We start from the raw sequence: 14,576 nt of genomic DNA on the forward strand, positions 1-14,576 counted from the left end.
ATACTTTTGTATTATGAACTCACAGTCCTTTCAAAATACTCCAGGACTGAAAGAAACGAAACCACTGAGATGACAGAAAAAAAGGCAAAGTTCAGGTCTTGTCTCCGCATTCTCTGCTCAGGTCATTTGAGTGATGAAATCAACTGCGTAAAAAGGACAGAAATACTGTAGTCTTGCAGGTAACTTCAACCCCAAATGGTGAATGGTGTTAGATCATTTGAGCTGAAATCAATCGTTTCAGAGAAACAAGATTTTACAGCACTCTGTCATTGTGAAATAAAGACAGTCAGAGGGGTTTGACTGCCTGTTGATGGGCTCTATTTGAAATACTAAGCTTTAGTAGTGTACAGTCTCATTTAGAGGAAATGTGTACTTCCAGTTCTACTGCAAAGAAATCTGAAAGTCATTAATACTTTGAGTCATTGAAATAAAAATACATCTTCTCTCCTAAAATTCCAGTGAAGTAACACAAAATACCTCCAACAACGTTTCTAAATCCTTGCAAAACAAAACTGTAGACCTAAACCTCATGGGCCATAGTCAGTCATCACAGACAAAGCCCTGCACAGCACTTACCACAGAAGGGTAGGTCCTTTGCATTTATGTTCATCTAGATGTCAGTGGAGCTCTGAACGACCGACAAAACATTGTAACCTATTGCAAGATGATCCCAAACATAATTTTTCTCAGTCAAGGTTGTTGTTAGAGGCTGCTGTTAGCAGGTACTTTGATGTTGCCTGGATTTAGAGGTCCATATCCTTTTTGTTTGTAGCAAATACTCCACAGCATTTGATGAGCATGGCTGTATGCACATTTACATGTACAGCTGCCTGCAATGTATTAATACAGTTTACTTGTAGAGTTTTGACTTTTTCCTTCTCTTTTCTGTCTTTCATACCTGCATTTCCAAGGCTGCTATCTAGCTTATGAAAGACATCTGGATAGTTTGATTTATACAGCCCTGTTACAATGTTGTATATATATTTATTATAGCAAAGTTATGTTTTAAACAGAAATGGTATTAGAAACATCAATAAGAAATATATTCTAAACTAATGCTATGGGCAATATTGGTTGGTGCAATAAATGTAGTATTTAAACAAACACTTCAAAAATTTCCAAAAATGGTATGTTTTGCTATTATTCCTTTCATAGACAGATATGAATTTAGCATACTGTAACATCATAGCAGTGTTATGTTAATATTTACCTTTTACTTTGTCTCTTTTCTTGGCAATATGTCTAGACGGGGGGGTGGGAGTTGCATATTAACTATTTAACTGCTGTCTTTGTCCTTTCACCACAGTCAGTAACCAGCTTCATTACTTGTCTGAAATTTCCAGGGACTTTCCAGGGATTGATAGCTTTTGTCAAATCAGGAGTTTGCTGGTCAGTCCTGATGGTCAGACATTACAATGACAGCCTGTGTAAGGTGCCCACATAGAGACAATCTGAAACATACAGGAATATATTAAATTAAATATATTAAATGGTAAACTGTTGCCATATTCATTTATTCAAATACAGTATGTTATTGATCTCAATTATTATTCACAAAGTATTCCCTAATTATTGACTACCACTCAGTCAGAGTAGGCAATTTGAACACTATGCAAAAAAATCTATGCCCTAAAATCAGACACATTTTCATAACATATGTGGTTGTGGTTTGCTGAGAGCAAAGCACTGGGCAGCGCACATCTCAAGGATGAAGGACTACCATCTCCCTAAGATCATGCTTTATGGTGAACTTGCCACCAGCTGCCGCAAGAGAGGAGCCCTGAAGACAAGATACAAGGACTCCCTGAAAAAACATCTCAGCCTTGACCATATTGATCACCATAACTGGTCTACTCTGGCCTCCAATTGGGAGCTCTGGAGACACACCATCTATAACGCTGCTGATGTTTTTGAGCACACACGCAGGATCACTCTCGAGGAGAAAAGACAACACAGAAAGAGTCATGTCTTGCAGAATATACCATCTAAGGAGTCTTTCTGCTGTACCTTTTGCAACCAGACATGCCTGTCTCGTATTGGCCTCTTTGGCCACCAGCGTGCTTCTAACAAACGTGGCTAGAGCCCTTCCCAAATCTTCGTTCACAAAGCCTAGCCATGATGACGGTTGTGGTGGAAGGGTTTAGTCCCCAGGTCTGTGTGACAGAAAGTATTTATCCTGTAGTTCTGGTGTCTTGACTTTGTCTGCCCCAAAGTATTTTCTGGTTTTCTATTTCAATTTTCCTGCTACTCTAAGCAGCAACACTTATCCTTTATCCTAACGGAGAGGAAAGAGGAATCACATCTTTTCTGCTAGCTGGTCTCAGTGGCTAAGTTCCAGTGACTAAAGGTGAGGCAAGATGCCTTAACCATAAAGAGAGGCACAGTTTGATTTCAAAATACCTGGTACAGTCAGTCAGAGTCTGACATTGTCTCAATGATGAGTATGATCAAGACCTTACATGCATGCCAGCAATGCAGGGGTGTTGGGAGAGAGTGAGAAGGGAGAGCACCAGCCCACCAGCACCAGGAAGGTGGGCTCAGGCATTGGGAGGGCAGCTCACTGCGAAGACCCCACTTCATCACTGATGCAGAGATCACAGAGATGGTCAGGCAGAGAAGGACAGGTACTGTTAACATCAGACTGTATACCTTATCATGTTCACTTCAAAGAGCAACCTACATAACACTTCTTAACAACACAGCCTCCTCTTTTCAACAGCTGTGCATTTATCAGGTCTTCCCAAAAAACCTTCCCTTTCTTAGCCTGTTTTGAGGCTAACCTACAGTCAGAAAAAGTTAACCCACCCCAACAATTTACCAATAGTGCCTCACACGTGGCAGACTCTAGAGTTGTACAGATCTTGTGCATCCACAGGTAAGACCCAGGTTCTATTTTGCATTTGTGAACAGAGATAAGTACCTCAGATTTCACCCAGAGATCCTTACACATGTCTTAAGCACCCAGAACCATCTGGATGCAATTCTGTGCAGTATGCTCTAGAATAATCCTGCCTGAGCTGAGATGTTGGACCATGTGGTTCCACTGTGGTTCCTTCCAACCTTATTCATTCTGTGATTCTGTGATTCAGTCAATTGACTAAGGAGAGGGTTTTTCAGTCTCAACTTCAATTTCAGAAAACCATGTTGTTGGTTTTCCTTGTTTGGGGTTTTTGATTTGGTTTGGTTTGGTCTTGGTTGGGATTTTCTTTTCTTTGGCAGGAGAGACTGAAGAAAAATCAAGGTAAACCTAAATAAACAGTGCTCTCCAAGACACTTCTAATTTAAAGTATTATACTTACTAAACCCAAGAATTGGGTTTACTTCTGTCAGATTGTGTAAAAAGAAGGCCCTCTTTCCCTGTGAGCGCAGGAAACCCAGGTAGTTCTAGGTAGGTCATTTAGGGATGTACCTCCCTTGCACATCACAGATTTCAGTTTGAGAAGGGAAGGACCCCTTTGTAACAGCATATTTTATGATATGAAACAAAGTAAAAATGTAATGTAGAGAAAGTTTGCCTCTTCAAAAGAAGGCAATTTTAAAAGGCTGATCCCTGTTATGTTAACATGTGATTACTCATCTCTTTAGAATAATTTAGAAACAGCTATTCCAATTTTAATTCAGGTATCTATCAATAAGGTAGCTCTCAGATATGAAAGATAGGTTTATTCACCAAAGCAGATGACAAACAGCTATATATGTGTTACTAATATTGTTGCACTCTTTCTTCCCCTGCAGATATTTATAAACAATGAGTGGCATGATTCGGTCAGCGGTAAAAAATTTGCAGTCTTTAACCCTGCAAATGAAGAGAAAATCTGTGAAGTTGAAGAAGGTGACAAGGTAGAGTTTTCTTTCTTGCTCTTAATTCTGACTTTAAGTTTACTTCTTCATCTTAAAAGCAGGAAGGCAAGCAGCCATCTCTGTGATGTAACCACCTTAGGCATGTACCTACTTCATTTTGTACACTTCTTCTGCAAAATAATTCTTATCTCTTTTTTTTTTATTAAGCCACAGTATTTTCTGTAAAGAGACACTGAAAAAACTGATTTATCTTAGAATCTCACTTATATAAGAAAAGTTGTAAAGAAATATTTTTTGCTAGTTTTTCTTACCAATATTATCGATTCTTTTTCTTATCTGTGATCAGTGACATCTAAAAACTTAATTGGGAGTCTTTGTTATTTTTTCTTGCTCTTCCTTACTCAGTAGTGTAACCTATTCATCACACATTTATATAAGACTTTCTATTATAGATAATATGAAGAGGGCAAATATTTATAATTTCCCACACAGACTCTGTGAAGATGACCATTACCATCAGCATTCTTACGAATATGTCTTCTCGGTATTGCCCCTTCAAATATTTTATTTGGAAAAATATATTGGAACATGGTCCTAAAAAACACTGAAGTTGAATGTGGCCTATCAAGTAGTCACTAATTCTACCAAAAACGATCTACTTAAAACATGTTGAATCAATGAATTTAAGCAGAGGATTTAAAAACTTGTTGAAAACTGTAAACAAATATTTTTTGTATATATTTATGAGATTCCCTAGTGGAAAGTTACAGATAGATGCCACGTAATCAAAAATATAATAAAAACCTAAGTGCTAAGCTCTATATTTTGTTATATTATGTACTTTTCTCATGAAAAGGATTTAGCTAGTGCTACTACATAGTTTAAATGTAAGTTATCAAGTTGGGGGAAGGGTAGTTATTTAAATAGGGCAGGCAATGTTGCTAAACAGTTTTAAAAGTGATGACCAATTTTTTTTATAAACTCTAAGAAAGCAAGTATGAGAAGTGAAGGTTCTATTTCCAGTTCAAAGATGACTGTAGCTGGAAATTAAATTGTTTTTATAATTACTGATTTGGTTTATGCAAATATTTTATTAATTTTTTACACTTTTCTCCTCAAGGTCAATTTTTTACATCCAAAAATGAGAAAATTTTTCCACATTTCTCACAAAATGACATAATTTAAGTAAAAAAATATGCACACCTAGAATGTTTTGTATACAAGCATTTTTTAAGCTTAGCAGCAAAATATTCATTAAACACTTTTTTACCCAACAGATACTGTGAAATTTATAAGCTGCTTATTCGTGTTATCAGCTCATCAAAAATTTATTGCCAATATAGTAAGCATAGGCTCTTTCAGAATACTTTAATTTGCTGCACAAAGATTCAGTCTGAAATGAAATTCTCTTTTGAGAAATACGTTCAGAATCATTTGCTCATTAAATCTTAGTTACTCTGGTCCATAATTTCACCATGAATCTCCTAATAAACTTCGTCTCTAAGGCTGTCTAGCACATGAACAATAGTGACCACAAACTTCTAAGAAGGTCATAATGAAGACACATTTTAAACTTTTTTAAGAAAAACATGGCTGAGAAAGTATGTTTTTAATTATTTCATATATCTAACCAGGAGTTTTTTCAAAGGCCTTGCTTTTGTTTAGTGCCACTTACCTCTATCTAGTGGTGAGACACTGATATTTGATCATCCTCAAATTAATTACTCATGACTTGCAACTGTTCAGTTACCACACAAAATTTTTGTAGCTTTATTTCCTTACCAGCACTCCAGCAACTCATTAAATAAAGAGATAATACTATTCGACAATCAGGTTTTCTTTCCCTTCAATAATTTTGCAAACTAATGTGTAATGACAACTGCTATTAACTAAATTGCCAAGTGAATTGTACAAATCTAGTAAATTAAACAGCCATTATGAACCTAATATGTTAGAGCCTAGACTTCAAATAATGAGTCAAAAGATTTTAGGCATTTCATTTGTGCATACAATAGGGTTGACAAAAGGCTGTTCCATTCCTTGTAGTAGTATTTTTAAAAAAACAAGAGGAGATTACAAAGCACAGACATATATGTGGGTGGCAACTGTTTCCTTTCAGTTTGATGGCTCTTTCAAACTATATTCCTAATCCTAAAGGCCCCTAGTGATAATAAAACAGCTCAACAAATGGTCAGTGTACGTAAAGTAAATGTACGTAAAGTAAATTTTAAAAAGTCTAAACTGGTCCAGAAAAGAGTTTTTATGCTCATAGTGTAGATTTATGTACCCAAAATAAATTTCATATTGTTGAAGAACAATAGTTTTTTATTGCTTTTTATTCATGGCCCTTTAAAACCTTTATCTTATTTCTCTTGGTTTTAATTATTTCTGCACTTCCAGTAGAAAGAACACATGGTACTGTAGTTTTAATTTACACCATTTGTACTAGTATGACTTTTGTTTCCCTCTTGTCGTTTTCCAGTAAAGGCTAAGCCATAACCCCCCAAGTCATATTGCAAAGTTGTAGAATATTTATGACAGGGTTCACAGATAGTGATGATGTATTTGACAACATTCTGAAGATTCTGAAGAAAAGCAATTCTTCTTAAAGTGGTAGATTTCAGCTATCTGATGTAGGTGACTGGTCAGTACAATCCTATAGTAATGGCTATGCTATTTGTATAGTTCCTTACTACCTTTTCCTGAATTTCCTGGAAAAAAAATTGGGAAGTTCTATGGGCCTCCTGCTCAACAGGTCTGTGCTGTGCTTTCTAAGCCACTAACCCACCTCACTCACAGCTTTTAAAAATGTATTCCTGGCTACCAACATCAGTTAAAGATTTAAGATCTGGTTCATGTTTGAAACTAATGATTTTGGTGTTAACTCAGTCAACTTTGCTGACTTAGTCAACTTTGATAGTGCTTTCCCTGGAGGAGACTTTAGCAAACAGCAGCACAAAGAAGTTTGAAAGAAATCCTTCAAACATTGCACAGAAATTTCTCAGGGAAATGTGACATGCACAGAAACCTCTTTTTTTTCTTTTTTTTTTTTTCTTGAAATTTGTTTTTCATTTCTAACAAAAAACCCTAGAATAAACCTCCTTTTTATGTCATTGTTTTCCTGGGTAAAGTTTTACAAGAATTATGAAGTATAGGAGAATTCCAAGTAGTAAAAGCCTTCTCACAAGAGATTTTTAATTTTTTTTTTTTTTTTAAATCCTGGAACACCATTTGCACAGAGTAGTTACACATGATTCACCATAGATTTTCCTTCTATAGTGAAAGCCAAATGATGAATGACGAAATATGCCATAAAAACCATTAATGGACTGACAAACTAGCTGGCATATTCAAAGACAATGCTTAGACTTCAAAATATTTAAGCTTAGCATTTTAAACCAGGTGCTTTTTTTAATTTTCAAAATAATTTTAAACATAAATTTTTCTTAAATCTTCACAGAATAAATGTATTAATTTGTCTTCCTCAATAATAAATTTGTGTTCATTTTACGAAACATCCTAAAGCACAGATTTTTCTAACCTGTCACTACATCACAATATACTTTTAGATGATGAATAATTAAACATTGAACTTGAAGATTTGGGCATCTCTTTGTAAACAAAAGAGACTAAATTGTATCATCAGTGTAATTTCTTGGTGTATGAGAGGGTTTGAAAATCTAAATTTTAAAAATTGAGTTCCTTAATATGCTTTTATTTTAGAAGCTTTGAGAACCAACCACCTGTTTCTCATACAATTTCACATTGCTGAGATAGCAACAGAAGTGTTGGAAAAAAAAATAATCCATGCATTTAAAATTACTGTACAAATTTTGATTGGATTGGTCTTGGTTTCTCTTATTTAAAATTTAAGTTAAATTTCAAGTTAAACTTCACATAAGTAACAGCCAAAAAGACTGATGACAGAATCAATAATTGATCACAAAAGTTTCTTTTTTTCCCCACAGGCGGATGTAGACAAGGCAGTTAAAGCAGCTAGAAAGGCTTTTGAGCTTGGGTCACCCTGGCGTACAATGGATGCTTCGGAGCGAGGAAGGCTTTTGAATAAACTAGCTGACTTGGTTGAAAGAGATCGGCTGATTTTAGCTGTGAGTATGATATGTTAACAAAAACAATGGGACAAAAGTCCTAATTTAAAGAAAGATACAAGGAAGTATAATGTGCCTACCTTTTGGAAAGTCAGACCTTCTCAATATTTGTTTTTCATCTCTACAGCAAAATGACCACAGTAAACTGTCTTGGACTCTGACCTATTAACATCCCAAATCCAAAATGTACTTAGGTATTTGATCACTTTAAAGTGATACTTAAACTATCTACAATCACAGTAATTTGAATCACATGGTTAACAGTTTTGTACACCAAAGTCAGAACAGAGGCCTAAACCCGAATCAAAGCCTGAATCAAAGCCTAAACTCAAAGCCTGACTCAGTGCTTATAGATGATACAAGTCAGAACTGGGAGAAAATTTGAATTTTGTGGCTATATATTTCATTATCACTGGTCCTTCATTAACTCCAATTTGAAACTGGTAATGAATGATAAAGCTTAATCAGAACCAAAGGCATCAATGAATTATTTAAAGGGAAGAAGAACATGAGGGGTGGGGAATGATGTCCTGTCTTTACCAAGTATTGTGTATTGGGCGTTTTACTACACCTAACAGCAAACACTTAAGTTGTAATGTCCCCACCTACAGATAGTGAACTAAGTCAAGAAATAACATGTAAAATAGAAATGCATCCCTCCCCTTCTTTTACATCCCACATATGATGCTATTTCAAGAACATTCTGAAATTAAAATTTAGGCAGGATTATTGTTTGCACTGAAGATGAACACTGGTTTTCTGTCAACGATGTAAAAAAATTTAAAGAGAAGGAGAAGTATCATCTCTCAGACTGATCCAGCTACAGTTTAAAGTATTTAGCCATTAGCCATAAACCACACTGTTGATAAGCTCATAAAATTTAAACCTTCAAATACATAAAACCTACAAAGCATCTATTGCCCATTATATGACCTTATGACTGTACTATAGTTTCTCAGGAGAAGTCTCAGGTGGTTGGAACTTACATCTTTTACAGTGCTAGATTTATTTGAGATAAGAGAGACAAAATTATAGGAGAGGTACATTTTTAATAGGAAAGTACACCTCCTTGTCAATTAAATATTGAATAAGTTGGCATTTGTTTCTTTATTGTAGAGCCTAAGGCATTATAAATGCAAAGAGGATGAAGATATAATAATTTTTTTTTCCAAAGGAAAAAACATTGAGTTAGTTTTTGTTCCCATTTGCCATTTTCATAAAATGAAAGTATTACTTTTCTCTGAGGTCCCTCCCTAGTTTCTAATTTACTGACTTTGTTTATATTTCTTACATCTTACTGACTTACTCATTTCCCCTTTTAGATAAGGTATGTTTGAATGAACTGCTTTCCAGACTTCATCAAAGTGAAGTGAGATTTTCTCCACTCACAGCTTATCCTACCTGCAAAACTAGTACTACAGAATAGCAAATAACCCTACAGATCATATATCTCTAGCTCTAGAGTAGACTAGAGATCAAAATAGATCCCGAAAGCACATTGCAAAGGTATTGTCCTGTGTTCATGCATCTGACGGCTGAAATTACTCTGTTTTACTGTTTTGTTTAATGATAACACGTTTCAGAGGCTCAGCAGCCCTACAGGCAGGTGACTGGAACAATAAGTCAAAGCAGGGGACTGAAAAAGCCACTGAGAATTGTGTTTCTTATGTTTCAGTCTGTTGTGAAGTTGAAAGCTAGAAGATTCATAAGTTTGAGGACAAAGAATAATTTTCTCCCATTTCCAAACAGAACAAAACAGCTCCAGACATATTGCCTGGAACGGCAAGGGCATATCTCATTTAATCAGTTCCTTTTTGCAGAAAGCCATCAAAAATTGCTGTCTTCTCTGTTTGTTCTGTTCTCTTCCCAAGTATGATATCTGAAATGCGTCCAGTCAACTAAAACTGTAGACTTCACAGGGGCACTATTGTTGAAAAACTGTTCTTAAAGGATCAGTCTGTAGATCCAACCTAAAATGCTGAAGAACCCCAACAAATTTAGAAAAGAAATATGTATTTCTAAGACCTGATTAGATTGTGAAACCATAGTTTGGGTTTTTGCTACTGAATGTTATAACAGGATTGTTAACAAAGCTGGAAGTCCTCAGTGTCTCTGTTTTGGAAAACTAGGGGAAAAAAAATTAGGGGTGTCAAAAAGATGTTGACACTATTTAAGAACTGCACATGGTCTTTAACTAGATGTCCCAATAATTAGGGGTATGGAAATGACATTAATCCAAACCACACTCCTTGGATTTGACTGGAAATCAACCCTATTTAGTGCTGGTGTCTCTGTGGGTGAAGCAGAACTGGCCCGCTGAAGAGTTATAGATGTTGAATGAATATTTACTGATCATTATTGTAAAAGTTTATATCTGCCTGGGCATGGAGAATCAGGTTTAGCTTCAAATAAGACCAGTTAGATCACTCAGTTGGTAGTTAGCCAATAAAAGAGAGTCTCCTCTGTGTAAATATTTATTTTTCATAGTGATGTTTTCTGTTAGGAGTTCTAATCGACTCAGATCTTTCTTTTGCTCATCAAACACTCCAGGCATTAGGGTTATATGCCATGTCATATATATATATATATGTTATAGGGTATTATATGCCATGATTTGAGTCTTCTTGCTGGTATGTGAAGAAGACCATTCATTTTATTTGCATCGGTTACTTGCACAGAGTCCTACCTGATCTCTTGACCTATGCTTGCAGAATATTTAATATAAACTAGAACAGTGTAACTGATTCAGATGGGAGAAATGTTATTGTTTTTTCAGTACATCTTACCATTACAAATTTGCCATGATCATGCTACCTGCATAGCTCCAGACAAATAAACCATCATGAAAATTTCTTGCTTGTAAATTGCTATCTTAAGTTTTTTCAAATACTGTGTCCTTCAGAGGGGAATTAATCTAAATGTTTGTACTAAAGACAAAAATCCTCAACCTGAACTACCAAAAGCTAAATGACAAAGTACAAGCATAAGAACCATTATCAGTATTTGATACAAACTTTTTAATTGCAGACAATGGAAGCCATTAATGGTGGGAAACTCTTTTCAACTGCCTACCTAATGGACTTAGGTGCCTGTGTCAAATCATTACGCTACTGTGCAGGCTGGGCTGATAAAATCCATGGGCGTACTGTTCCAATGGGTGAGTAGTTTTGAGATAACGAAGCCAATGGGAGTTGTAAATAACTGACTTTTATCTAAAAGTTGTGCTACACAAAAAATATCTCAAATGGAAAATGTTTTAGATAATCTTTAATATAGGTTATTAAAGATTTATCATAGTTTTCAGTTTAGACATTTAGTGCAGTTCTTCACATTTATTTCTTGTTCTATACACTACTAACCAGTATTGTTTATTGACCAATAAATTTAACTTGTATGTATATCTCAGAAATCTGGTAGTGTACTTTTGCATAGAAATGTATGGTTTATGCGAGACTACAGTAGTGGAAATCAGGTATTTGCTTATTAAAGCTAAAATTAGCACAAAGAAGTAATATTTGTTTCAGTTATTGGATAACGTACTAGGAAGAGTAAGTACTAAGAGATAGGAAGAAGTAAAGAGTATTTTGCTAAAATTTCACTCCATTCCCTTTCCCATTATGCAGCTCTGTGAAAACATTGTCTCTCAAGCCGCCTTTTCTCAGAAGGACAAAGTAAAGAATGGCAATAAAGAAGGAATTAAGGAAAACTGGAGTGATAAATACTTCCAACTCTTTTTGCATCATGCAGATCTCTATACTAGGCTTAACGGAGCATATGTTTGTTTGAATCAAAGAGAACTTTATACTTAATGGATTTGATTTAAGCTGAGACCTGATATTAAAAAATGTCTGATATGTACCTAGGATTTAAAAGAGCACTTTCTGAAACAAAAAAAAAAGGTGATAAAAGAAAAAAAGAAATTAAGAATGCACATTGGTGTGCTGTGCATACTACATTGAGAAGCAGGGTTATCACTGCAAAAAGTCAGTCAGACTGGCAAAAAAAACCTTGGATGAAGAAAGTAGGCATTGAATCCAGATGTGCTTTATGGCTCTTTTCATAGTTCAAATTTTGAAAATATCATTTATAAGTAAAATTGTATCCAGCTAAGTTTTGTATCCAACTTTATCATCTTTCTGATTTAACTATCTCTCGCAAATGCTTTGTCTGCATATCTAATTATTTCTTTGTCCCATAGATGGAAACTTTTTTACATTTACAAGACATGAGCCTATTGGGGTGTGTGGCCAAATTATTCCTGTAAGTTGCAACTATTTACGTAAAACACAAATATTCCTTGTTATAAGTGGAAATGCTTTTGAATTTTGTCTATGCAAGTGCATTTGTGAAAAATTACTAACGAGAAATTTTCAGATCCTGAAAGATAAAGACTATCCTGAGTACTTAAATTCTGCAACACAATTTTTGATGAGTCAGCCTGGTTTAACCTTGTCTTCCTCCTCCCTGTATATGGAGGGAAAATAAATCTCAAAAGATTGACAGAATAGTTTGAAAGATGAAATTATATTTTGTAGGAAATGAAAGAATTAGAAACAAACATGTGAGAGAGTGTAATATTTACAGCCTATCAGCAATAAGCTGTTTAAGACCTAAAATATCTGTTCTGTTTCATATAGCTTCCAGACAGATGGATTTTTACGTATGGCTAAGACTCACCACCACGGTGGTGGTACAAGAAACAACACAAAGAATTCCAATAAGCTCCTGTTTGGCATGTCTAAACTCCCAGTTTTGAAGTCACTTATTTTAACCAAAGATTCAAAAAGCTGATCTTGAAGAACTCTACTTTTAAATTTATTTGTGAGGTCTATACAGTTTTAGTGGGTGCCTGTGAAAACAGTTGCATGCACTAGACACTCCTAATCAAAGCACCTCTTTGCACATGGTAGTTGTGAGCAGTCTCACCTGACCTGCCTGACAACAGATTCTGAAATACTCACCTTGTCTATTAGGTTTACTCAAACATATGAGTCCCACACATGTTCATGATGTCTTTCAGTTGAGCTTGAAGATTTGCTATCCCTTTAGACCACCACATTGATTTGGAGAACATCACTGGGATATGTTTGGATCCAATCTCTAGGAGAGCTAGGAAACTGATAGTTTAGATTCTCTTGTAGGTCAGACACAAAATACTTCAAGTAAAATACTCAGTTAAGATAAGCTAAAGAACTATAAACACTAGATGTGACCATTTCAACAAAATTACATCCTGGAAGTATAAGCAGCAGTTAGTACAAACACTGCCTTCCCTAATAAAATGTTCAAGGATTGCTGAGTATGTCTTAATTTTCTCTTCATTGAAAAAAGAACCACCAAGTTGGAAATTTCCACATAAAGCAAAATTTTGAGGACTATGTGAACGTTGCAAACCACTTTTGATAGCTCAATATTTCCGTTTCCTTTCTCTCACACAATCCTACTTTAATGATGAATATTCAGAAAACCCTGTAATTCTTCAGTTTGTGTTATTTATGCTCCCACTACTTCTGTTGATAGGGTAAGATTGAAATGAGACAAAGAGAGAGAAAAAGAATAGTTGCATGTATATTCCTCCAAGCCTTTTTGATATAATAGGAAGCTCTTAACTGCCTTTTTTCCCATTTTCATAAAGGTGTCGTATGAGCTGAGGCTCACGGACTCAGTGCTTCCCAAACTATTAGAAATATGTTTAAAGGGGCAAAGAGTTTCATACTGGTACCATTATCCCTCACACTGCAGAACATGGGGTCCAAAGCAGTCAGCTGCTCTGCAGTCTGTCTGGACTGACCACAACAGATAACTGCCATTGAAACTTCCAGGGAAGAGGGGTAGCATTATTTGTTATTACCTTGCCTCCCTTAGAAAACTGAATTAATGATGGATCATTTACAATAGCAAAACTCCCAATTGCATCACTAATCTAACAACTGTCTGTAAGGCTGTTAGGGGAGTACACTTATTGTCTCTTGAGCTTTTAACTAGTACCTTTGATCCCCTGTACTTACATATACAAAAATCACTGGTCTTTGTGTTATGTGGTTTGCCAGTTGCTTTTTCAAAGTATCTTCATTCTGAAAGCAGTTCAACAAAGAATTCAACACCAAGTTGACAATTTGCCCTATTATAACAAGAAAAGCTGAGGCATTTTGGTGATGTATTAGAAATCGGATACACTTTCTCCGCTGTCTTTCAGTGGAACTTCCCATTGGTTATGTTCATGTGGAAGATTGCCCCTGCCCTTTGTTGTGGAAACACCGTGGTTGTCAAACCAGCAGAGCAAACTCCACTCACTGCCCTTTACATGGGATCCTTAATTAAAGAGGTAAGTCATAAACAACAAAGTTATTTGCCCTTCTCAGAAATGTAAGAGTATAGTACAGCTGAAATGCCACAGAGGTAATATAATCCAGGCTGGCCTCTGCCAGTACTTCTCATTGCATGCCCAGCCTTGCACTATGGAACTTGCCTTGCTGTAAACCAGTGAAGACAATCTAGGGCAAAAGTATGCATATCTTTCAGCCTAGTACACACATACAAAACCCCACAACGACCATTTAGAAAACTCCATTCTTTCAAAAATATGTTTGTGTTACAAAAGCACAGTACCTTTCAAAGTCAAAAGCAAGCAAGAACTCAAGTGCAGAGTACTTGGATATGGGTGGC

General features: G+C 35.7%; 1 protein-coding gene across 1 annotated transcript in view; it reads left to right on the plus strand.

The window, feature by feature from the left end:
• ALDH1A1 (aldehyde dehydrogenase 1 family member A1) overlaps positions 1-14,576 on the plus strand; it is a 51,182-nt gene that overhangs the window by 21,052 nt on the left and 15,554 nt on the right. Inside the window, exons 4-8 of the mRNA XM_027708971.1 lie at positions 3,736-3,840; positions 7,770-7,910; positions 10,938-11,067; positions 12,109-12,170; positions 14,107-14,235. Of these exons, the coding sequence (XP_027564772.1) occupies positions 3,736-3,840; positions 7,770-7,910; positions 10,938-11,067; positions 12,109-12,170; positions 14,107-14,235 (567 nt within the window). The remainder of the gene's footprint in view (positions 1-3,735; positions 3,841-7,769; positions 7,911-10,937; positions 11,068-12,108; positions 12,171-14,106; positions 14,236-14,576) is intronic.

The sequence above is a fragment of the Neopelma chrysocephalum genome, unplaced genomic scaffold, assembly GCF_003984885.1.
Source record: "Neopelma chrysocephalum unplaced genomic scaffold, ASM398488v2 Primary Assembly neopelma1_96657, whole genome shotgun sequence".
Classification (NCBI taxonomy): domain Eukaryota; kingdom Metazoa; phylum Chordata; class Aves; order Passeriformes; family Pipridae; genus Neopelma; species Neopelma chrysocephalum.